This window comes from Alosa pseudoharengus, unplaced genomic scaffold (genome assembly GCF_046254945.1).
Source record: "Alosa pseudoharengus isolate Yale_2024_CS ecotype anadromous, Long Island Sound unplaced genomic scaffold, YU_APseudo_1.1 YU_APseudo_1.1_scf_8, whole genome shotgun sequence".
Taxonomy (NCBI): domain Eukaryota; kingdom Metazoa; phylum Chordata; class Actinopteri; order Clupeiformes; family Clupeidae; genus Alosa; species Alosa pseudoharengus.
Genome location: NW_027468870.1, coordinates 23,200,082 through 23,225,764, shown reverse-complemented (window position 1 = coordinate 23,225,764; position 25,683 = coordinate 23,200,082). Strand labels below are relative to the sequence as shown.

General features: G+C 38.1%; 2 protein-coding genes across 2 annotated transcripts; both read right to left on the bottom strand.

The window, feature by feature from the left end:
• Window positions 1-3,094: 3,094 nt before the first annotated feature.
• On the bottom strand, window positions 3,095-9,915 carry lrrc32 (leucine rich repeat containing 32). The gene is made up of 3 exons (XM_076273671.1): window positions 9,760-9,915; window positions 8,970-9,060; window positions 3,095-6,282 (listed from the first exon to the last, which is right to left on the bottom strand). Exons 2-3 carry the CDS (start codon window positions 9,054-9,056, stop codon window positions 4,411-4,413), a joined length of 1,959 nt encoding a protein of 652 aa, XP_076129786.1. The 5' UTR covers window positions 9,057-9,060; window positions 9,760-9,915; the 3' UTR covers window positions 3,095-4,410.
• Window positions 9,916-11,077: 1,162 nt separating this feature from the next.
• Window positions 11,078-22,774, bottom strand: mpzl1l (myelin protein zero-like 1 like). The gene is made up of 6 exons (XM_076275248.1): window positions 22,574-22,774; window positions 21,207-21,376; window positions 18,251-18,464; window positions 17,907-18,036; window positions 13,517-13,622; window positions 11,078-13,206 (listed from the first exon to the last, which is right to left on the bottom strand). Exons 1-6 carry the CDS (start codon window positions 22,644-22,646, stop codon window positions 13,105-13,107), a joined length of 795 nt encoding a protein of 264 aa, XP_076131363.1. The 5' UTR covers window positions 22,647-22,774; the 3' UTR covers window positions 11,078-13,104.
• Window positions 22,775-25,683: the final 2,909 nt, after the last annotated feature.

The following is a 25,683-nucleotide window of genomic DNA, read 5'->3' as shown; positions in this document are numbered from 1 at the left end:
ATAATGTTGCATGCCTGACTCCATGATGGTGTTGAGGGCACAGACATCGCAAACAGAAGATGATGCCTGTCTTGACTTTGGATTTGGCTTGGAGTCTCCTGAGGTTGAATAGTTTGCCATCTGTGCGATATCTGATGTTGCTCCCTTTGTTGTTCTCTCTAAAAACATCAGTCAACATGGCAGAAAACATCAGGCTGAACAAAGCACGCAACCCTTTTTGACCCCACTGATAACAAGAAAAGGTTGTGATGTCATACCACTGTGAATGCCACTACAGTTGGGATGATAGAAAGTGATATGAAAGTATGTATTCAGTGGTAGCTGGAGAGATATATCTATCGTCTGTGTCTGAGAGCTGCTCTTGAGCACTGGGGAGAAGGGTCATGTGCTGTAAGAAAAATAAATCAGGTGGCTAGAGAAAGCCGTCCTAGTCTAATTGATACCACATGGGAATGTCAGCCTTGGGGGTATTGCGGGCAAAGCAATTCGGTACAATATATGTTAAGAGCTGACAGGGAAGCATCCATGCTTTAGGAGAGAGCACAACATACAGTATTTGAGATTTCATCTTAAATACCGGTACATAGATGCTACAAACTGGTTTGGATAACTGCAATAGTAAAAGTAACATCAATTTTATGGCTGATAACTTTGGTGGAATAGAGCAGTGGTTCTCAAATGGGGATACGTGAAGGCACTCCAGGGGGTACGTGAGATTTTTAAATATAAATATATTTAAAAAGTAGAATCCATGCAAAAATACTTTAAAAACAATTATTTAATAAATATTTCAGGAAAATATAAGTTCATAAAATGAATTTTATATTTCATTAGGCTATTTAATTTCATTATCCTAAAAACCCAGTCCCCCCATACCAGGATGGTTCGACCCAACCTATCACATGCCACCCGCCATCACCTGTCAATCACTGTCAAAACTCAAACGATGGAGTCGTGGTTGAAGCGTAGCGGTAATTCTTGTGAAAACACGGAGGGACAAGTGGCAAAGAAGGCCAAACCAGAGCCGGCAAAATTCCGTGCTCTGTTTTAAGTCTTTTTTTCTCAACTAAAAATGCTTTGCGCTGGTTAGGGGGTACTTGGCTGAAAACATTTTTCACAGGGGGTACATCACTGAAAGAAGGTTGAGAACCACTGGAATAGAGGACTGGACCGATAATAGGAGATGAAGACTCCTTTCCTCGCACAATACAATATAACCACCAGTTTTGATTGTAGCCTATGAGCTAACCAATTCTAAATGGCAAATGTGGCAAATGGCTATCCACCAGCCTTTAAGAAAAGTGTCATTCTACTACTCACTTGTTGCCTCAAGCTAATAAAATCCTATTTCTCGCAGAATCCTGGTTGTTACCCCTTGATCATCTGGTTGCACAGCTACAGTAATTGCTCTGTTAAAGTTAAGCGATTTTGTTTTACCCTCATTAAAAACAAAGGTTTTATGGCTAGGCTGGCTATGGGCAACACTTGCCAGCAATCAGAGACACCTGTCTGATTTCCAATCAGAGACACCTGTTTCTCCATTGGCCTCCAGTGATTTATCACTCGATTGTTGCCCCCACCAAGATGGCGGTGCTATTCTGGAGCCCAATGCAGTGACTAGGTTTCTAATATCTATAATGAAAATCGGCTGGCTGCGCTAGGCCTAAATGCTTTTTGACGGAAAAGTTGTTGGGCCCGTGACGTCGGACTTAACAACCGGATACTGCACAGCTGATGATGCCAGTCTTTGGATTGTTGGATTGTCTTTATCACGATGAAACACCAACTCCAACTAAACCTCTCTAAGACCGAACTTCTGGTTTTGCCAGACAAACAAACCATACAACACAACAGCATCAAAATTGACTCCTCTCTTGCTCTCACAAAGGCTGTAAGAGACGTACTGTAGGTGTCATGATTGATAGTTCTCTACTGCTTCTCACTATTAAATATCAGGAAAATCAGGCTGTACCTAACCCAACACGCCACTCATCTCCTGGACCAGCTCTGTAATGCAACTGTAATGACCTCCTCGTGGGCCTTCCGACTGGTGTGCTGAAACCGCTACAAATAGTCCAGAACGTGGCGGCGCATTTGGTTTTTAATCAATTGAAAAAGGGCTCCACTGGCAACCCTTAGCTAGTAGGGTAGGAAGGTGGGGTTCACCTGCACCCGAAAGGTATATTTTTTTAACCTAGTTTTTTGTAATCCTTAAGGTGTCTAGAAAAGGAATTTTGATGTTCCCCACGCAAAACATGTCCCATATGTGTTTTTTTGTATCATCTTTTGTGTCCGTGCTTGATTTTCGGCTGTAAAAAATGAAAACTTTAAATCTACATAGAATCTGAACAATACATCCTACAGACACAGTGAGAAGAATGCTAAGAAAGGCTGGAATTGCTATAAATATTGGGACTTTGCCTGAAATTGTCAGATGAAATGCAAAATTCAGCTTTTTGGCAACAAACACTTATGTTTGGTGTACATAGAAAGATGACTGAAACATGGATAGTATGGTGAAGAGTCTGTGATGTGGGCTTGTTTATGTAAATACCCTGAGAACTACCCTGGGTGAACCCAGACAAACCTGGTAGCACGTTTGAATTTGCTCTACAGGTTGGTCTGGAAAGAAACCCATTGACATTAGTTTCCCAATCACCAAAAACCCAGGGATGAATATTTTCTTTCTCCATGAAATACCTGGTCATTCTCTGCCAAGACACAAGGACCTAGACATATGGAGGAACTGGTCTCAGATCTCTTTCTTTGTATTATCCAAGTCTGTTTTATTGGCAAAGGGTGGCTTTAAATACAGTGGTGCCAATATTTCTTCATGATATAGAAAGAATTTTCAGATGGGGGTGGGTAGTCAGCGCCCTATATGGCTCTGGGGGTAGTAATATTCAAATTTCCCCTACTGGGACATAACAATAGGGGAGAAATCTGACTAGCTCACAAAAGTGCATGGTTTCTGACATCCAACACCTCTCAACTAACCCATGAAAAACTCAATGCATGGTTTTGTTTCGCACTTGGAGTGTTTGTAGACGAATCAGAGACCCAAATGGAAGTACAAAAGCACAACAAAAGTGAGTTTTGCATAATATGACCCCTTTAATGTTGACTTATAGTCTTTACTGTCATCATGATGTGACCTTTAGTGGTTTCAGTTGGAGTTCAATCATGTGAAGAAAAGCAGAAGAGGATGAAATAAGAGATCAGCTTAAAATGAACGAACCAGGACAAAGCAAGATAGTTCCTCCCACTAGTGATCATGTGAAATACTTCCTTTAACAGCAGTCTTCCTTTAATAGGAGTTCCTTTAACCGGAGTCCTGTTATGACATAATATGACTTCAGTGGAAACATCAAATTGAGAAGTGAGCTGTATTCTTAATGCACTTGTGAATCCAGGTAAAAAAAGTACCTTCTTAGATTGTACTGTACACATTGTTAGCAATACTCAGAACAAAATGTGACTTTGTATGGGCTATAACAGTAGTGTATGGCTACTTGTTTTGATTATAACTGTTAAGATTTGGCTTATGTACAGTTAAGTACCCTACAAAACAGTCATGTGCAAGTGTCATTTTAAACAAATTAGAATATTCCATGTTGAAAATATCTAATGACCATCTAATTTATGAGGATTACCATTCCATTACCTTTTTCAGTAACTGATAGAAATGCATTATTTACCAATGCTCTAATGACTGCTACGCACCGCCCAAAAGCACATATTGTTCTACTCAGACCATAAGAAAGCATTTAGTGGCGCTTAGTCAATAACAGGAAAAGAAGCTGCCGTGCCAGCAAGCTGTAAAAACAAGTGCAGGTGTTCCAACAAACTTTATTCCACTGGAAATACTCCCTCAGCTAAATTCTAAGCTATCTGTGTAGTTGGTTCTTTGAAAGTAAATAAAACAAAATGTATTATATCACAGTTTGGTATTTTATGGTGTGTGGTAGGGTTTCAAAAACAGAAATAACAAAAACTAATGCCTTCATACATGGTATATTGAATTGTAGTCATTCACTTATATTAAAAATTTAAATTTAAACATGGGCACAATGACTATTCTACTTCCTGTTCTTCTGGTATTCTCATTAATTTCACAAATCCAGAACAACTTCAACACATGTTCACAAAATCATTAAAGTGCTATATAATATTCAAACATTAAAATATGTAGTGTTGTTATACAAAAAGTGCACATTCACAAAACCTTCATTTGAAATTTGAAAGTATCACATGTAATGACAAATATATGATTTCCACTTCATGTTGTATTTACAGTCCACAGTGGTTGAAAATATCTGTGAAATGTAAGATATTTGTGTCCTTTTTCATGCAGTTGTTTTCCAATGAACCCCCCTTACTCTTGAATACAGATAGAAGTGTTGTGATAGTTCATGCCTTAAAGCTACTGCTATGTCTCCTCCTCTTCATGTGACAGAGTTTAAAAGCTACAACTAATACCACAATCAATCCCACCGAGGTGACCACAACAATGAGGATGTTCAAGCTTTTACTGTCCAGTGTCTTGCAGTGGTCCTGCAACACATTAGCGATATTGATCTCCACATTCTTTGAGTCCAGACATGTGACACTAGCGAGATCAGGAATCTTCACATTGGACGCCTGAACCATGTTGAGGAACCTGGGATTACTGCAGCAGCTAAGGGGATTTGAACTGACGTAAAGAGTTTTCAGTGTGCCTTCCAAAACAACTACTGTGTTATATTCTAGGGTAACCAGACTGTTGTTTCGTAGATTCAGGAATTCAATCGATGAGTCTTTGTTTAACAAGGGAAGGGATGTTAACCTATTGATGGACAAATCAACAAACCTGAGGTTGATTAAAACAGATAGGTCAGCATTAAGGCTTTGAAGATGATTTTCCTTCAAAGTCAGAAGAGTCAGTGATGTTTCTAAACCCCAGAATGCATACTTGTGAATAGATATGCCTGGATTCCCTGCCAGATCCAGTACCTGTAGGGGACTGCCATAGAATGCATACTGGGGCACAACCTCAAGGCTGTTTACAGAGAGTGACAAATACTGAAGTGTTGGCATGGAAGAAAATGAGACACATCCATGGCTAACCTGAGGCTGAGATTCGCAGATTGTTAGGTAGTTCTGCTGAAGATGCAGTTCTCTTATGTGAGGAAGTCTGGAGAATATACTTGAGTCCAATGAGCTCAAATAATTGCCTTGTAAGTACAAACCCTGTAATGAGAGAAGTGTGTTGTGCTCGAAAGAGAGGTTTTGCATCGCGTTAAAACTGAGGTCAAGGGTTTTCAATGAATTTAAAGGGGTTTCATGAGCGACACTGAAGGTCTCTAAACAATTATTGCTAATATTGAGTGTCTCGAGTAACATCATGCGATCGAAAAAAAATGATGGCAAAGACCTTATTTGATTGAAGCTCATATCTAAGTAAAGGAGCTGTGATAAATCCTGTTGACTGATGCTCTTACTTAATCCATCCTGATCTTTAAATGAGCTCTCTTCAGCAGTGTCCGAAATATTAACACCTCTCAGACGGTTTCTAGACAAATCAAGGTACATAAGCCTGTTCATCTTGGGAAGAACTGGAAAGTAAGGTATTTTATTTTCCCTTAAATCTAGGTAAAGGAGTTCATATTCTGTGTCTATATCAATGGCTTGAAAGAGCTCCAGACTGTTTTTGCTGAGGTTCAGCAATTTAAGTTGGGAGAGATTAAAGTCAGTGATGCATGTAATAGAGTTCATAGACAAGTCCAGTTCAGAGAGGTTACTCAAGGATTCAAATGCACCCTCCTTAATCTCCAGAATTACATTATTGTGCAGATTAATTTTTTTGAGTGCTGAAGATCCAGCAAAAGTGCTCTTGTCTATTTTTGTGAGGCTGTTGCCATCTAGAGATAAGTTCATCAATGCTGGTGCATCTCGCAGAAAATAGTCGCTCATGCCTGTGTACAACCCATTGTCAGATAAATCAAGGCTCTCCACAGAGGTCAGGCGCCCCACATCTTTTTTTAGTGCAGCAAAAGCATCCAGGTTATTCCGTGAAAGATCCAGGACTTGAAGATTGGTAAGGGCCTTGAAGATACCTGGTTGGATGAAATGAATCTTGTTGGAATGAAGGTTAAGATGGTGAACGCTGGTGTAGACAGCCAAGACTTCCTGTGTGAGATTCTGGAGCAGATTCCGGGAAAGATCAAGTTTTTTAATGCCAGGGGGTAGTTTGTCAGGAATGCTTCTTAAATTCTTGTCATTGCAAAAAACATCCATCTGGACCTGGGGAAACAAAACAAGATGCCAATAGGAGATCATGACAAAATAAGAGGCAGAGGCAGTTGACTTGAGAAACTCACTAACTAAAAAGTTAATGGACCCTATTGGCAGCAGGAACGGGGGAAAAACAGCCTATTTCGACCTGGCAAGTTGTCTTATTCTTAGTCCTATAGTCTCTGAGCCCAGCAGTGGCCAAGTTATTAGATGGCCTCAGATGGGAGTTTATCATTGGGATAGGCGGTCTTTGACGGTCTTTAATCACCCTTGTTTAACACAATCTGTGTGCCAATGTATTTCAAGATTGCGGGCGGAGGGGCGATTCATAGCCTACGGGTAATGTTGAGTTAACCACAAATATAAAACAGCTTCGAGCAGTTTAGAAATGTTGCGTAAATTACCATGGCATCATACCCTGGGTAAAATGTCTCTACCTTTCATTGTATGGGTTAATCAGGAAGTTGCACCATGTCACTAGGTTACTCTGGTACTTCAGTTACCAGTAACCTCGCTTTGTAGTACAGGTCTCAGAGGGGTATACTACAAAGCAAGTTAGACATAACAAGGCTTTGTGTAAGCTGGCTGGAAAACCCCTGAACTAGCAATCTGTGGTCATTAGTATTAGAATAACCACGATGGTGGTTATCAGCTTTATTTGTCAAACCAGACTTTCTGCTTTAGACTTGTTTTGCATTTTCATGTAAGGGGCAGTGTTGGAACCATATGGCCATTCATAAATAAGGAGAGGTCTAAAGCTGCCCATTTTTAAAAGTGATTACTTCAACATAATTAAGGCATGAGTACATCATCTATTTGATGTATCTATTTAAATAAAACTGCTTTGATGTATTATTATGGAGTGTACATCATAGTGTCATTCTTTCACCTCCAACAGTGTTAAATTTATCCACAGGATCAAAGATAAAATATTTGACAGAAGCTTCCAAGTATGGTTAGTCTGTTTTCCTATATAACTGATTGGTTCTCAGGTGGTGCTTTTATATGTTTTCAGCTCTTATCAATGCTCCAGAGCAGGTTAAAGTTTGCAGCATAAATTACTAATCACTGCTGCTCTTGCACCTCAGGTTCTTTCTATGGGAAATGCCATAGATATCTACACATACAGTTACCAGTATCTTTATTTCTACCTCTGACCCAATGCTTAGCTAAACAGGCTTTCACTGGCCTGTTTTGACCATGGGTATGAATAATTATGAGCTTAACTATATCAGTTTTTGACAACGTTACATGTACTGAAATGTTGTGTGAAGGTGCCTCTTTTCCCTGAGCAAAATACTTTATTTTCTTATAAGTTCAAAATTGCATGCCTGATTAAACATTATAATAGGCATTTAGAAAGGATATAGCGTAGGCATTTTAAAAGATTTTATGACAAGCTACAATTATGTGTCAATCAATTAAATTGCTTTGAACAATAAAATAAGTGCTACAGTTTATTTCTTGAGAAACTTCACTTGACAAACACTGTCCAGAACCCACAGCGATTTTGGGAACTTTTTACTTTGTATGTAAAATCTCATGTATTCAATTAACAGGGATTGCTCCACAATAATATTAATTGGCTTTAACTAAACCTTTCACTTACTAACTTTGGCCAGGTCTACCCACCATTTAGTGCCTTGGACCACACTTTTCCCTCTCTTTCTGATCTATGCACTTTCACATCCAAGTGTGTACATGTGCTGCCATTTCCACTAGCAATTTTCATCTCAAACTAGTCCCCAATGTAATTTTGTTTTTAAAACAAATAACTACTTCCTCAGTGTACAATTTTAATGGAAATAGGTTATTGCGCCAGGAAGAATTGCAAGGCTGAACTAAGCATTTAAGTATCATTGAAGGAGTGAGTAATTCTTTACACTGCTAATTGATTTGTTTTGACTGCCGAATGATTGTTACAATCACAATATGATTTCCTGCTGGGTGCCCACAAATCTTTCCTCGCAAAATGCACATACATGCTTAGCATTATGGACAGCACATTATCCGCTGCATGAAGTACTAAGTCTGCAACCAGAGTGGTTTCAGCTGGAGGCTGCTCCAACTTCGCCGTAATAAGGACCATTCCTGCCCACTGCTATAACAATTTACAATAACGCTATGTGCCGGGAGAGGAGAATCCATAATTCACATTCAATTGCACAGAGACTTGGATTTTGGCACAAGGGATTTTAACATCTAATCCTGTGTATTAATGTAATGCCTAAACTGTATTTGTTTTTGACTTGTGTGTGTGTGATATTAATATAATTATTTGCTGCTAACACCATAATTTCCCTTTGGGGATGAATAAAGTGATCTATATATCCACTTTACACACATACAGGCACAGATATACGCTCTAAATGTATTGTACAGTCTACCTTATGCGGTCACACACTACAATTCATAAACTCCTCACTGGCCATTATAGGGCATTCCAGCATGGGGCACAGTCCAAGGCATTTGTATTTGATTAACTCCATTTGGGTGCAGTGACTCAAAGTTTTCTTCCAAATACGGAGCTAGAGAGGTCCAAGCCCAGGCTTTAAGACTCAAAGTCAAAGACCTAGTTGTTGTCATTTTCCCAAAACATGCAAGAATCTTACTACAACTCAAATATAAAGTGATAATGTGGATGGTATTAAGAACAAAAACTGCAAAGCTAAAGCTGTCATTCAGTCATCACTTACCACTTCACATGGTGAAGATTGCTGTGGAGGCATGAAGGCAGCCACGTCATTGACAACAACCAAAATAAGCCAGAAACTAGCCCCCATGGTGCTGTAAAGAGTAAAAATTGTGAGGGAGTACATAATGCTTTAGTCAAAGACTGGATGACAAACCTGACTGAACAAGCAAATAACATAGCCTATTCATCAGGGAAGTAGTCCCTAAATGTCATGGCCTGACCTATGACTTTGCTATTCAGGCTATTTGCTGAGGCATAATTTGCAAGCTCTCACTACCTTTTAAATGTGATGCACTTCAAATAGAAACAACCACACTCTATTAATAGAACACCCGTTTCCTATTGCGTTAGTCCTAGTTCACACAGTAATTTAATTAGTTCCACCACAACTTCTTCTTAACGTTTGACTTAAGAGGAAACACCTACAGATTACACTCAGACATAGCCTATTGGTTAGGCTATCTTGAAAAAGTGATGTTTAGAGTTGAGAACAATAACGTTGATTGACCCCACCATCTACATTAGCCAGGTATAGCTTCATGTAGCCTAACCATGCATTGTAAAATTGTTACATTTCACTATACAAATATTGTAGCCTATTATTAGCCTATATGAAAAGACGAATGTTTTCTCTACTGAACTCTATGTTCACCAGAAACCATTCCATAACACTCTGGTGAAAAATAAATCAATTCCTCTCTCCGCAGAGACATGAAACTTTTCATCTGACGTGATTTGCACACAGCATAGAACAAGCTACAGTTACAACAATTTGTAACCTAGAACTTTACCTTGATTGTGATTTGTAGCCTAGTATCTGCGGATGACAACGCTGAACATATCCGTTGTTCTCTCACATCCTCCTCACTATCCATGCAGCGAGCTCTACAACACCTTTCATTTCCAGTTTCAGCCAACACATCCTGTGGGAATATCCTGAATCGTTGTTTTTTTTCCTTTCCGTTTTAGTCCATGCCTTATTTGGGATTTGACTGTCTTTCACTCTCTCCCTCCCCATCTCAAACACGCACACACGCGAAACGGGACCTTAGCTTTTTTCCCGTTAGTTTATCCTATTTGCAACTAGTGATAGATTGACGTTATCTAATGTAAAGACATAAAAAGAACCCGTTGGTCCACTGATACATTGCTCTTTCAAACAGACCGTGCCAGGCTATTATCAATGCCTGGTCTTAGACCCATTAGGCTACTTCATGTTTGCAGGACAACGTTGCAGCCAGCAGGTGGCGATAAAAAACCAAACAAAAACTATTATCTCTTGTATTTGAAGTAGGCCTAACCAAGGGCCCAGTCCCAAGTCTTTAGAAACTAGTCTGTTGGACTCAGACAACATCCTTTTGGTTTGAACCGAACCACGATTCCAAGTTTTTATTGTTACCCAAAGCCCTTCACCTTACCCCTTACAACAAAGTTAAAAGGACTAGTGGTTTAAACCTTCCCCACGACAAGGAAACCCTTCAAGAAACCTTTGTCTCCTCAGGTCAATTGCTTTTATACAAGCAAGCAAATAGGTGGTGTAGGTCTTAAAAGAAACACCAAACTACTGTGGCCTGCAAATATATCAAAGGGGCATGCAGAAGTACAGAGAATCTGCTGCTGGATTACTTTTCAACTTGCATACACGGGGCATGGAAATAACTCTAGATTACATAGTTAATTTAATCTACAAAGTTCTACTGACAGTGTAGTCCATAGACTGTATATATAGAATTTGGTCTTACCCAGTCACCAAATTCCTGAAAAAAGCCACATAATATGCACACACTGCAATTGTATAGCCTGACAAATTGTAATTTTCTGGCCATCACATCACAGCTTTCATTGTGGCGAGGGGATCTTTACAGGGATTATTTGACAGATTTTATTAATGAGTGTTGTTGAACTATATTTATAGGGTATGGATCAATTACTCAAGGCAACTTGTTAACTGCAGTATGTATCATGGTCCTCCCAAAACTAATTTTTTTTTCAGCTTTCCATACTTCCTGAAATAATGTACTGGCCAAGTGAGACCACCATCTTGATACTGTACGAACACATTGTAGCATTTCACAAATTATATCACAAGCAATATATGAAAACAACTAATTGTAGGTAACTTTGACATTTATTTTATATAAAATTGGAGCATCTGGTACATGTTGTCATAAACAAAAGTACAATGAAACAAGTAAATCTGACTCCTCAACTTCAGTGAGTTTCAGCCATTTAAGTTAGTAGGTGAAATGAAGGCACTATTTTTTTTTTTAAATGTCATTCCAGTTCTGAGACACAGGGACAAATATAACAGGTTTAGTAGTGCTTGTTTGGAACCAATACACAGGAAATAGTGCAGTTATGGCAAGACAATTGAAAATAGATGCATACCCTAGGAAAGGTTACATTTCATTCTCAAAAAAATAAATGGAATGCTTGGTAGCAAAAACATTCAGATAACAAAGGCATTTTGAGATTAGAAAAAAGGTAGGCTCGCTCGCTCGTTCACTCACCCACCTCACTGCAAAATAAGCAATCCAGCATTTGGTCACTGGTTTAGGAATGTCTACAAAGTAAGTTGGGTAAACCTGTGTATAAGGCTGCATAAACAGTCATGATGGAGTGTACCAAATACAGCAAAAGGCAAATGTAAAATACACTTCAGATATGGTACTGCAAGACTGGTCATGCCATTTTTAAGATATCTGGCACTAGTAACTAAATGGCCACATACAAGGGAACAAGAGAAAACCTGCATATGCATGTGTTATGAAGGCCATCAGGTGTGTACAGCAACTGTCAACAATACCTTGACAGCAATAATAAACCGTTAAACAATAAGGCAACGCACACAATTTACTCACTGATATTCATGTCTGTGATCAAACTATGGGTCTTACAACTACGACTGGTACGACACCAAACACTCACACACCTTCTCCTTATTACTAGATTGGAATGAATCACTAGATTAGATTATGTAAATTGATTAATTAAGTAGACCGTACAAAAAAATTGGAAAGGAATGGCTTTCACTGTTGACACTTTCAACCAGTATATAGATTAAGCCTAGTCCTTTCAACTGGGATTTTCTTTTGGTCTAGGACTAGGACTAGGCTTAATCCATGCACAAGAAACCTGCCCATAGTGTTGCAGACACTGACCATACAAGATTTGTCAAAACATGGAAGAATGGAAGACAAATTAAGACATTAAGAGAGGATCTAGTTTGAAATAAACTAAAACCAGGCTGGAAGTAACAAACTAATTGTGGTTCAAGTTAATATTTGTGGTGGTTATTTAAAAAAAAAAAAAATCAGTAGCAAATCTAACATTCTTTGGGTGGTTACATGCCTTGGTGTCACACAAATATGTGTATTTGCATACAACATATGCATTGGTAAAATTACGCCAAAGGTTTAACAGTGATGGCTCTGAAATTAAAGTTTGATACCAAAGCTAAAACTAATCACAATGCAATATATATAAAAGAAATACACACATCTTTAAAAAAACATAATTACAAAGGTGGCATCAAAAGCAGAGAAAAGCAAATGTATAATTTGCTAAATTTGTATGAACGTTAAGTTTAAACCAAGAACTGCCTGTTCAACATTTCTTAGGAATTATGATACTCTCATCTCCCCACTGTATCATATTCAGATGTTAAAGTACTCTTTGTGCTTGTTACTTAATAAATTACAGACAAGCACAACACTTCTGTACAATAAAATTCTGTTCACATTGCTCTGTGGTCAAATTTCTCATTTCTATCTAGTATCATTATTTAACATTAGTAGCGGTATTTACAAGACATTGTTAGATGCACTGCAACACGGAGTTTACAGAACCATAGAGATACCTTCATGGTGACTAAGTGAGATGCTTATTAGTGAGCAAGAGCAACACTACAAGCATCCAAAATATATGGCCAATCATATTAATCTTCCAGCCAAATGACTTACATTGTAAGATCTAGTGTTATCTAGACTGCTATGGTCTCTACATATAACTTGACATGCAATTTATAAACCACAATGCATCACATTTTAACACAAAATCATCAAAGCAGTAATCCATTCAGAAGCAGCGAACAATGACTCCTAAAGCCCAGTCCCATCTGGTCTCCTCTTGATGATCTAGTTTTTACGGATGTCAGCATAGACCACTGGCTCCACCTTGTGGAATGCAGATGAGTTCTTGTTGCCAGAGTGATCAAGTTGAGCATAAATCACCGGCCCCTGTAATCAGAAGTATGTTTGAGAAAAGACAACCATAGCTGATCCAATAGACATCAAAATCCTTAATGTTGTGGTAAAAGAGGATAGACCATTGCACCCATTACAACACACGAATAGAGAAAAATAGTCCAGTGAGCTGCAATGAGAAAACCATGTGGGAAATATTAACCTGCCTTTTATACCCCCCCCCCCATCCCCCTAATAAAAAGGCAGCTAATTCTTTGTGTTTGGCAGGAGCAAAGCAGAGCATAGGGACAGAATGCCAGGCCAGCAGAAGAACCAATTGGTAGCAGCGTTGGAATACTCCTACCTGAACAGGAGCCGATGGGCTGCTACACCTTGAACTCTCCATACTGGACTCTGCCTTCTTTCCTTGACGTAGGGTTTGGGAGCTAATGGTGTCATTGGAGTTGCAGCTAGTTTGAGCATAGGTTTGCCAAGTATCACGTTTGTATTGCCAGCATTGGGGTGGATTTCGTTTGAGAGGTTCAGGAAGCAATTGCACACAAAACATAGCAGATTCACACACAAACAAGCATACAACCACAAGCACACGCAGAGATGGAGATAAATACAGATGGCATGAGAAATGGGCGATTCAGAAATATGAAGTACTCAATGCAATGGACATACTGTACTGTGCAAAATGCTTTAGGCACATATGAAAAAAAGTTGTAATACATGGATGCTTTCAAAATTACATTAACACTTTTTACCATGCATAGTTAAGTAAACCAAATATACCTATATCAATTTTACTACTTTCAAAAAATAGTGATTTACTACTTATAAACAGAAGAGTTATCCTATATTAGGGCAAATGCACCAAACTTCTGCACAGTACTGTGTGCTAAACTAGACAAAAATGTTCCCTGAAAGAAAGTCTGTCAAGCAAAAAAAGGAGCAGAATAAAAAAATGACTGTAAAGTACAATCTACATAGTCACAGAATTGGTTGATTTTTGTCTACTGCAATAGCCTGGTACTCTAAATGGGACTTTAAAACAACTGCCCTGTATAAATGAAAAATACATCTGATAAAAAAATGCTTTGGTATATTATTTTCAAATGTGAAAAAATGAGGGAAAGCAGAATGGGCATTAAAGGGATGAGTTGTTAGCAATGAGAGTGAAGCAGGTGTTAGGTGAAAGACATGCTTAAGGTTTCTGAAGCCTACAACCTCTGCTGCTCGCATTTCTTTATTTTAAAAGAGGCTAAACTGTATTATGAAAAAAATCCCCTTTTCAGTGTTTCTGTACTACTTTTGGAGACAACCCTATCAGTTTGTCCTTAGCTCTCACATAGCTTAGGATCTAATAAGCAAAGCGACTTCATAAAAGTGATACAATTCTCCAGAGCCATGTGTTGCTTTATTGTAGCAAATAGCCTATGTGGCGATGACCGCTTAAAAAAAAAAAACATTTATAAGGTATTTCTGCCCTTCCTAAACTGCATTAAAATTGCCAAAATTTCAAAATTTTCAGCTAAAATGATCCGCAACCTCTCATAAAATAATATCAACGTCCCTGTCCCCGGTCCGTCAAAAATATATGTTGTCCGGTCCATGTAATGAAAAAGGTTGGAAACCCCTGGTCTATAAGATACTAAACTTGCTGGGCCCAAAATATATTCCAGATATGTTTGCACAACACAAACCTACAAGGTCTCTTAGATCTACTGGCACTGGTTTCCTGGTAGTGCTCAGAGTCAAAACTAAAGTGCATAGAACATATAATGGGCTTGAAGATTTAGGGGCCCTATTTATGCACTAGCGCATGGTGGAAAACTCGTTATTTTCCCAGTGAAAAGTTTATTTTCGTATTTTGCACGTCTCATTTTTAAACAATGCGCCAGGAGGATGTGTGGCAATGAACATCCAAAATAGTGGTCTGGCGCGTTGTCTAAAAATCGCAATCATACACTACCTAAAACGCATTACGCCACTGACGAAGGGAAACCTGGTCAAACGTCCATGGTGAGTTGTTTATATGTTATTTTAAGAGCGCTTTATCAACAGTGATATGGGCGGGTGCACAACGCTCCATCCTTCTATCATCCATGAACACGCATCAGTACACATCCATGCAAAACATTACAAATTACACGATTACAATGGGAAACATAATTAGAATAAAGATTACGAAATACATCTCACAATAAGTAGTTATTCACCATCATTTGCAAATGACGGATAAAGGTCATTAGGCGAGAAGCGAGAGGCAAATATGAAGCACAGCTGAAGATGCACGGTCACCAGACGTAAGCAACTCCTCTACAGGATAACGTTTTTTATTAGGTCATTCGAACATTATTAGGGTAAATGTTGCTTTTTCCAGGCTATGTTTTCGATGGTAACCCATTGTCAGTCAATAATGAAAGTAACTAACTATGTATAACTGTTTTGTCGTTGACTAACACCACGGTGAAGTTAGTTTCACTTTGCCAATGAGTTCAAATAATATACGAGTGCAAATGTGTGTAGGCTATACTATGCTAGGATTTAGTAAAGCATGGTTTAGTGTTATAACTGTTCCATAGAGCTCTTAAGCAGATCCTTCAAATGCGCCGCTGACTGTTAAAATACCGATGCATTGTTTGAAGTTGCGCTGCACGCTGTTAAAAGGAATGACAGATGTAATTCTTATTGGTTTAAATGATGTTACGCCCAAAACACACCCATGACTGTTTAAGAAACCTAGGAACAAAACTTTGTTATGTGAGAACATTTGTGCTGGTTAAAAATTACTATCACCGATATATCGGTTATCGGCTTTTGAAATACTCAAACATCGATATCGGCCTTCAAAATCCCATATTGGTCGGGTTCTACTACACAGTCTTCAGGATTACCCTCTTGTTCTCCTCAAACCCAAGAGGCTGGACTGACTTTTGAGATAATTAGAAACATTTCCTCCTATCTTTACCTCTATTTTCTAAGAAAACCAGTATTGTGGGGATATCACTGCAGAACATTCTGGGGGATGGTCAAGAGGATCAGGATAATTTATAAGTCCAACTCAGTGCTTGGAGTAAAGGGAAGAGGCTACGTAAAACCTTCAATCTTTCAATATTCATTACAAATATCAACATCAAAGGTTTTTAGTCTTGGCATTTCAGAGAAAATGAATGCATTAAAACTGTTAGCCTATTTCTTTTACACAAAGAAAAGCTCAAAAATGTAGTTTCCATGCAAGTGCAGTAAGGGTGTAGGGTAATAGATAAATTAAGATAAACAGCAAAGATTAGAAGGCTAGTAAGGGACTTAATTTAACTTCATCTCTTGTTAACCTCATACAAAGCATGGAATATGAATAGCAGCAAGTTTCTGTGGAAGTAATGATGCATACATTTTCTTACATTGTACTATCAATATAGAGCAATTCACTATACAGTGTCACTATATCCATTACAAAAAACAATTATATGTGACAGTAGAATGAGGTAGGCTAGCCAATAAAGGACAGGATGATACACTTCTTTCCTCTTCATTAGTTACACAAAAATACTGACCCATTTTACATAAAATGGTTGAACATGTGCATGGGCCAAAGACAAATCCATTACATTCTGGAGCCTAAACGATTATATTTTCTTTTTCTACAATTCTAAACAGAACAAAACCATTATTTATTATGATTAATATTATTATCATTATTATATTTGAAATATTTTTGGGAGGCTTTAATGTGACAGGACGGTGAAGAGAGTGACAGGAAGCGAGTGGGAGAGACGGGGTGGGACCGGGAAACGAACCCGGGTCTCTGTGGGCACGTGGACCCAAGTGTGGTATGGGAGTAATCAGCTTTTGAGTTCACTTGTTCACACGTCAGATTAGTCAAATTTAAAACAACCTCATCAGGGCGCCAGATTAAGACAGAATATGCATTAATTGGTGATGAGTTCAGACCTTGTGTTCTTCTTGAGTTCATATAAATAAAGGAATATGCTTTAGTCATAATTTGTCTGCAGCTTATTCTGTTAAAAAAAATAGTGAGAAAAGCTGATTGTGAACTAAAAATCGTGAATCGTACCGAATTGTGAGTTGAGTGTATTACTACATCCCTATAGATTATATAGACTCCTTAGAGGCCTGCAGCTCATGAATATGTTTACATAGGCATGTTACATATTTACCATAATATCCTATTCATACCACATACTAATATAAGGTGAATTTAATACACACCGGCTGCTAGTACTAACATACTGGAATTAAAGGAAATACAATGCAGACCTCCACATTTGCCATCCAAGCAAGTCTATCTGGTTTTGTAGTCACATAACAAAGGCTCCAACATGAAAACAGAGAAGTTTGGCCATGCTTACATGCTGTGTCTTATGGCTCAATACTAGAAAATATTGAGTCTGGAAGCATCATACCCAATCTGTCAGCAGTTTGTACTCATTACTATATGCATAATCTAATAACTAACTAGATTTTGATGAGAGGGGTCGATCTAACTTGAATTTACTCATCTATTGTTGAGACTGTTAGGAATAAAGCACAACATTTTCCTAAATGATTTCGTGTGAAATACATTTGTGCCTAGAGACAACCACAGCAAAACACACCAGGGACATTAATGGAAGGCTGAAAGGATGTTTAGGGTAAACTTGGTAAACACCTGGTCTTCAGTATAAGATAAACCAAAGCAGCCATCACCCAGCCCCAAACAGGCAATAACTCTTCAAATAGCTTACCCATCATAGCCATGACTTGGCTCCTGCCTCCTAATGATGAAATAAGTGACAACTGCAATGACAATCAGACATATAACAGCTGCTATCACTCCAACTGCAATAATAGCTGGGCTGGTTTGAGGTAGGGATTCTGAAAAATAAAGAACAATGATGTAAAAATTCTGCTCAGAAAGCGACAACATCTAAACCTAATTTCTATTCCAACGATACTGGAAGACAGTTTTCAGGCACTTTATTCTCAATACTGATTTACAGACAAGTGTTACTGGTATTTATGCAGCACATTGTGGGATATCCCCAATATTCTGGTAATGTAAACATTGGAAGAGTTATATTGGACTCACCTTTTATAACAACCCTAACTTTTATATGTGAAGCTGATCCTGTTATATCTGGTGGGTTTTTCACATCACACCAGTATGTGCCATTGTCACTGAATTGCATCTGGGCAACTTGAATTGATGCGTCTTTTTTGTTTAGGTCTCCTACCCAATTTACTCGTTTTTCAAACTGTGCAAGAGATCCTGGGTATGACTTGCCACCAGTATAATAGAAGAACTGCAAAGAGAAGAAAGGACCAGTCAGTCATTAACAATTGCTGAAACTTCTACTTACCTCATCTTGAAATACCACAACAACACAATACTCTAAGCAAAACTGCACTCCAGTTACAATGGGTTCATCACCCAATTGAGGCATAATCTATAAAAAAATATATATATACAGTTAAGAACAAAATTATTCATACCCCTGGCAAATATTGATGTAATGTTGATTTTCTCTTGACCAATATGTTTGTTCTGACTGAAAATGACACTGCCACATGCCAAAAGGTTTTAAGACAATGTGGTAGAAACATGGAATCAAAAAAAAAAAAAATAGTTTTTATCTTTAACATTTTTATGAAAAATGGCATGTCCAAAATTATTCATACCCTTTTCAAATAATCAATGGAAACATCTTTATTTGCCATCAAAGCTCTCGAAATGGTTCTTATAATACCTACCAAGGCTCTCCATGTCTCCACAATGATTGTAGACTGCACCTTTTTAGCTGCAATCTGGGTTTTGAGGCAGGAACAATTATTTGTCATCACTTTGGCCTTGTGCTAACTTTTTTAACTGAGGTCTGGACTCTGGCTGGGCCACTCTAAAATGTTGACATTGTTCTTTGTTAACCATTTCTTGCCATGTTTGGCTGTATGTTTTGGATTATTGTATGGTTTAATGGTCCAATGGTGCCTATTGGGGCAGGTCTCTTGGCACACTGCCTGATCTTTTCCTCCAGAATCTCAGTGTAGCCTCTTGCTTTAGTGCTACCGTTTACTTTGAGAAGGTCACCAGGTCCCCTTGGTTGAAAAACGTCCCAAAAAGAATACTGTTCTAACCCCCACAATTGAAATGGACATGGTGCCAATATCAGACCATGGGCCTGGGTCAAAAACAAAATCCAGCGAAAGCTAAATTCTTTGTCCAGGTGTGCCCTTATAAAGGTTTAGCTGAGTTGTGCATGTTTGGAGAAGAGTGATCCATGATCAGCATCCAAGATGAGCAAGTGATCCATTTTGAGATGGAGTGAACATTTCAACCACCAAAACACCATCCACAATGTGGAGAATAGCTATAGAAATGTATTTGTTTTTTTTTTTCAGACAATGGGAACTGGTGAACTTTTCAAAGTAAACGGTAACACTAAAACAATGGACTACATTGAGATTTTTGCAAGAAATGGTTAACTGAGAACAATATCAGCATTTTAGAGTCCAGACCTTAATCCGTCAAAAAAGTGAGCACAGTGATGGCAAATAATCGTTCCTGACTGAAAACCCAGATTGCTGTTAAAAAGGTGTGGTCTACAATGATTGTAGAGACATGGAGAGGCTTGGTAGATATTATAAGAACCATGAATAATTTTGGACATGTCATTTTTCATAAAAATTTAAAAAAATATGAAAACGCTTCTTTTTTTTAATTCCATGTTTCTCCCACATTGTCTTATAACCTTTTGGCATGTGACAGTGTCTTTTTCAGTCAGAACAAACATATTGATAAAGAGAAAATCAATATTACATCAATATTTGCCAGGGGTATGAATAATTTTGTTCTTAACTGTACATATAATGTCCATCACTGAGGCCTGTTTTCCATACACCACGGCAAGCTGAGGTGTGCCAAAACACAAAAACACACCCGTTCTTCTCTGTTAAATTGCTCCGGATCCATTCATTGCAGCGAGATAAAACCTTTATTGCATGACAGAGCAGAAGTGGGACTTTCCAACGAGACTAGGCACTTGACTGTACAATCAAGTATTCAAATAAAAAAAAATAATATTGCATCATATTTACAGTCTATACTGCTCTGCGTTCACCTGCGCACCCATTACTCTCATTGAATTTATTGTGAACCAAGCACATCCTTCTAGGTGAAAGGGATCACATTATACAAACACATGAAGTGACAGCAAAACGCACGCAACTGTGTGTAGAAGCCGTTAGTCTCCCTCCACCATGATTCTTATATTGCCAGATTTAGGACAGTCTGACCTTCTGCCGTCTCACACCCGACACAGGCTTTTGGATATGAATGTCATGATTTCAGTTTCGATATGCATATAGTTACAGCCCTAGTTTTACACTCTCAGAAATGCCTTATCTTGGAAGCCATGTTTGGGCATCTTGAAAAGTATTATTCCCAGCCTGCCCAAACTTTGTAGGGTGGAAGACACACATGTTCTCAGTATGATTGGGCTGTTAAAAGTTTGCACTGCATGCCCATTAGTTTGCGCTAAATATGGAAAAAAGTGCAAAACTGGTGATTTTGAGGGTCTCGTAAACTCATTTTTTTGTATCAACATTTTTTTGTATCAAAAATGATTAGCACCCCACTGAAATACGACTGACCAATAGCGGCACCATTTTAGATTTTGTTCAACAATGTTTAAGCTTAGGTCCCAAAACTAAGACCTATAGAATAATTGTACCTTTACACTCCTAGTTTGAATACTTGCAAGCCACGCATGCAAACTTTTAAATGGTTCAATCATATTGATAGCAGGTTTGTCTTTAGTCCTACAAAGTTTAGGGTGTCTATGAACAATACTTCTCAAATATCAAACATTGCTTCACAGGTAATGTGCCATCATACAAACATATCAATTTGTGTATCTAAAGACATTATTATGTATTTTAAATGAAAGAGTAGGCCTACCCATAACTTTGACCAGGACTGTACCTCCTCAAAGAGCACAAAAATGCATAAAACTCGCATAAGCCTTTTGAAAAATGAGTTTCAATCTTACCGAAGTTGGGTTGTCTGTTGCTCCTTCCGGTGCAAAAGACCAAGTAACTGAAGCTCCACTGCTGACAACTTCTTTTGATTTGAAAGAACATTTAAGCGTTCCTGTGGTCCCATTTTCAAAGAATGCGTCTTCAGGGGCATACACCTCAATAGCCGTGACCAAAAGCGTACCTATGGGTAAATTAGGTAAATCAATAAACTGTATTTGAGACAAAACAAAACGTATTCGTTGTGGAAAGTTACTATCAATTACAACCAGTGCATTAAGAAGTGAGGGTTACACACAAACAATCTGTGTTTAGTTATCTCACAATCATACATCTGCAATTTGTGCTGTTATGAATAAGTAGAAAATAAATTATGTGGCCTATTTAACTCCATTGGCTTCCCCTATTTCCTTCATTATATTAGTTTTTTCTTTGGCTGTGAAAGTAACAGATAACGCTAATGTATGCACCGGATAACAATACAGTGCCTTATTTTGCATGCACTGCAACGTTAATGACTTGTTAAATACAGACTTTACATGTTTGTTATAAAGCAGTCATGTATAGGCTAGTTTTAGAACCTGGACCGCTCTTGGAAACGGCAGGTGTCTGTGTCTGTCCTTCACATTAACGTAGGACCTGTTACGTTAAAGATGGATTTCAGACACGCCTCAAAAAGAGACACCGCAAAAAGCCTAGAATAACCGTTACCTATAAAAACACAAGGGGAAACTACAAATCGTGCCTTAATGTTAACATCCATTCTGTAGTTTACGACAGATAAAGGATAATCCTAAAACCAGAGCTGCATCCAGACACAGAGTGCGATAGAGAGATAGGTTAATTATCTTTTGTAGTCCACTCCCGCAGTAACGTTACATTATTTTTACCATCATTGGCTAGAACGCTATGTTTAGCTACGTTAGCATAATAGCAAGCACACCCTTTCTAGCCAGTTAAGTTTGAGAGAATTCTTTCAAATGACTACACTTTTAGCCAAAGACCTTAACAAAAATAGTACCTATAAAATAGATGTGTGTTTGGTTCCAAGAGACAGGATCATGTGCATAACTGATTAGCTGACGGCCCCAAATATAACGTTAACGTTACTGTCGCTAAGTTCCTGCAGCCCTTTGATACTTAGCTACTACAGTCTTCTACAACTTTAACGTTACAAACTAGCACTTGGGTTTTAACGTGAGTGAATGTGGATTTTTAATTAGAACCCATATTATTGAAGAGGCACAATAAAAGCCCCAAATTCATGACACGAAATCGAAAAGTGAGTCACAAACATAGCGCAAAAAATGTTAACCTAATGTTACTCCAGTTAGCCTGTTCCTTAGCCTGCTAGCGTTAGCTATAAAAGTCTTGTGCTTACCGTAGATAAGATATATTATGACCCCACATAGTAAGAGACTGTAGTGTCTTCTGGTTATGAATCTGAGATCCATATTTTGTAACCATATAATATGGACTGCAATCAGATTTCGTCCCGTGACATAAACAGGCAACTGTCTTAAATGTTAACGTTGCTTTATTAATACACTCTTGCTTGCTTGGGTTTCTTTCTGCTCTTCCCGTATTTCCTCTGGATTGATGGGCGGGACATGTGACGCCAGCATGTTAGTCAAGACGTAGGACCAGGGCTAGGCCTATCTGAATTAAATCTCTACATGGGACAACAAAAGAGGTCGACCAATATGCATTTTTTTAAGGCCGTTACTGGCTTAGCATGGCCAATAACCGATATTTGGCCGATATTCATTGATCATAATTGGCTGTTGCAATAACAAAATTACACTAGTCAAAAACTACATCTGCTCCTCATTGCCTCTGCTCTGCATAAAGGGAGATTTTGACATTGACATTGTTGTTATTATTGCTGTTCTCCTTAATGTATGTAGCCTGACCAATATTTTAAATTGTTCCCAGACGTTAAATTCTAAATTTAAGTATTATATTGTTGTGTATTTGTATGTCACAAGTGTTCGCCAAATCCCACAACCATAACCATAACTAACAAATTTCCTGCGGGGAAACACTGTAATATGAAGAAATGTGTGGGATGTGAGATTTCAATTTTCATTCAGACTTATGTGTAGGCCTACATTTATTAATTTGAGTGTTTTTCATGGTTGTGTTGACATTTAGGCTATAACAGGTAAAAAAAAAAGCACTAATTATCAATATCGACTGATATGAAACATTACATATTTAATTTGAATTTACTCAACAGATTTTTTCTTCTTAAATGCCTGGGTTTATAATAAATGACAGGGATTTACAATGTGAGGTACTACTTTATAATAAGGGCATACTTATAAAAGCTTTATGAATTAATTATAAATTGGAAAATCTAAATTTGCCTCCTGTGGGCTTTTACAGGGCTTAAATCCTATCCAGTCAGTCTCACCTTCTTAGATTTCAGTTCACTATCTCTTGACTGTAAATCAGAAACAATGGATACTGGTGACGGCAGTTTTTAAAGGATAGGTTTTCGCTTGAAATGCAAATCAACAATGTGCCTGAATGCATGACGTCCTGGAAAAGTCACAAACGCCTTTGGTTGGTTTTCTGTGAAATAATACACCAAGTTAAAATAAATTCCAGAGATGCTGCTCCCAATCTCTTTTAATGGTCAATTACCACCACATGTAATATTTTGAGTGCAAGCGCTTCTTCAGACATGAAACAGATGTACACATCCACACATACCCCCACACCATTACTGGTATTATGACTGTCATGTGATCAACCATGACATAGTAAATTAACATTTACAGATACCTTTACTACTTACTTAAAAAAGATGGCAATATTTGAAGAAATATACATAAAAACAGAACAGCATACCGACTGTGCACACCAGTTTAAAACTGTCAAGCACCAACACCAGAGCCATAGATGGTCAAAAAGATGTATTACATGCAAAACAACCAACAAACAGGGGTGATACTGACAACACCATTATATTATAAATAATATATTATACTATTAATATTATAGACACAAATGCACAATAAACACCCAAAAATGTATTAGAATTCTGTGTACTGTGCAAAACCTCGCTCACTTATAGAAAAATAACAAAACAGCATACTAACCAGTGCACACAAAAAAAATCCTTTTGAATCCATTTTAAGATGAGTCTGAAACATACATTATAAGCATATCTTTTTTGGTGTGAAAATGTTCCACCTTCTAAAAGCAGTTGTAATCCAGATTGCGGGTAAATGGGTGAATAGAATAAACTTTTAGACACAATGAGATCAGTATCAGTCAAATGACAGGAATTGCCATAATCGTTATTCGCATATCTCTCGAACCGTTCGTCCAATTGTTTCAAACATGGCATGTGTCTTGCCACGGGCAAGAGTAAGTGCAGTGCCAAGTTTGATGTTGTTTGGATAAGTAATGCAAAAGATATTGTTAAATATATCAGTAAAAGAAGCACACATTGGCTTTCTCTGCTCTACTGTAGCCACTCCCTCTCTCACACAGCATATCGCAGGACCAGAGACAGAGGGTAAGCGGAGTTTTGGCAGCACTGAATCAGGGCACAGCGCAGGCCAAGATGCAAAATGTTTGGATGATTATCATGTCTGCCCTCATCAACAATAAAGACTCCCTGTATGTAGTTTGCTTGCATAAAATGATTCCGCGGATTCTGCAACAACACACCAACAAACACGGGTATGCAGTGGCTATTCAAAATGACGTAAAAATGTGCAATAAACTGACACTTTGAATAGCCCAGGCTACATACTCTAGGACTGTCTTTAGACTTTGAATAAACAAACGACAATTCCGACTGCAAGGTCCCAAATTGAAACGAGCGATAAAGGTGAATGACACACGACCAGCTACAGACAACGAGTAATTTATAGGCTACCCGAGATTGTGTTTGAGTCACATTGTTGCAAATTTCATATGATGATGCATCATTCCACAAAATGGTTTGTCTTCTATATCATCAAGTTAGTCAATGGGCTAAACATAGGCTATATACTGTAGCCTCAACTCAACATCAACATCTTCAGCATGTATTGTATTATTTTCTGATAGCTAACATTTGAATTCCTTTTAATATCTTCCACAGTTGATTGCAATTGTGCTTGTGATAGCAAGATAGATAAATGTTTATTGGTCCTTTCAGAAATGTATCTGGCACCATGCAGCTTGTCAGATAGACAGACAACAACAGGACATATCAAACAGGATGTGATTGGATGTTACTATTCAGTTGGGCACCATAAGAGGGGCAGAGAAAAGTGCCAACTACGAGATGAATTTCACATTTGGTAAATAGAATGTATAATAAGAAGGTACAGTGTTCCTGGCGACTGGCAATGGCAAACGCAGCGTAAACAGTGCCAATCTTGGTACATCTGCCTGTGTGTTTTTTAATGTAAAATTTAAAGGGACACCAGGCAACGTTTTTGTGTTAATTACTCATCTTCGTAAGTCGGTATATGGTTAAATGACTCA

Coding starts and splice junctions, on each gene's coding strand:
- lrrc32 (XM_076273671.1), bottom strand. CDS start 9,056: ATGGGGGCTAGTTTCTGGCTTATTTTGGTTGTTGTCAATGACGTGGCT. Junction 6,283..8,969: donor AATCTTCACCATGTGAAGTG/GTAAGTGATGAC, acceptor TTGTTTCCCCAG/GTCCAGATGGATGTTTTTTG.
- mpzl1l (XM_076275248.1), bottom strand. CDS start 22,646: ATGGATCTCAGATTCATAACCAGAAGACACTACAGTCTCTTACTATGT. Junction 21,377..22,573: donor CATAATATATCTTATCTACG/GTAAGCACAAGA, acceptor ATTTACCCATAG/GTACGCTTTTGGTCACGGCT. Junction 18,465..21,206: donor CAACAGACAACCCAACTTCG/GTAAGATTGAAA, acceptor TTCTCTTTGCAG/TTCTTCTATTATACTGGTGG.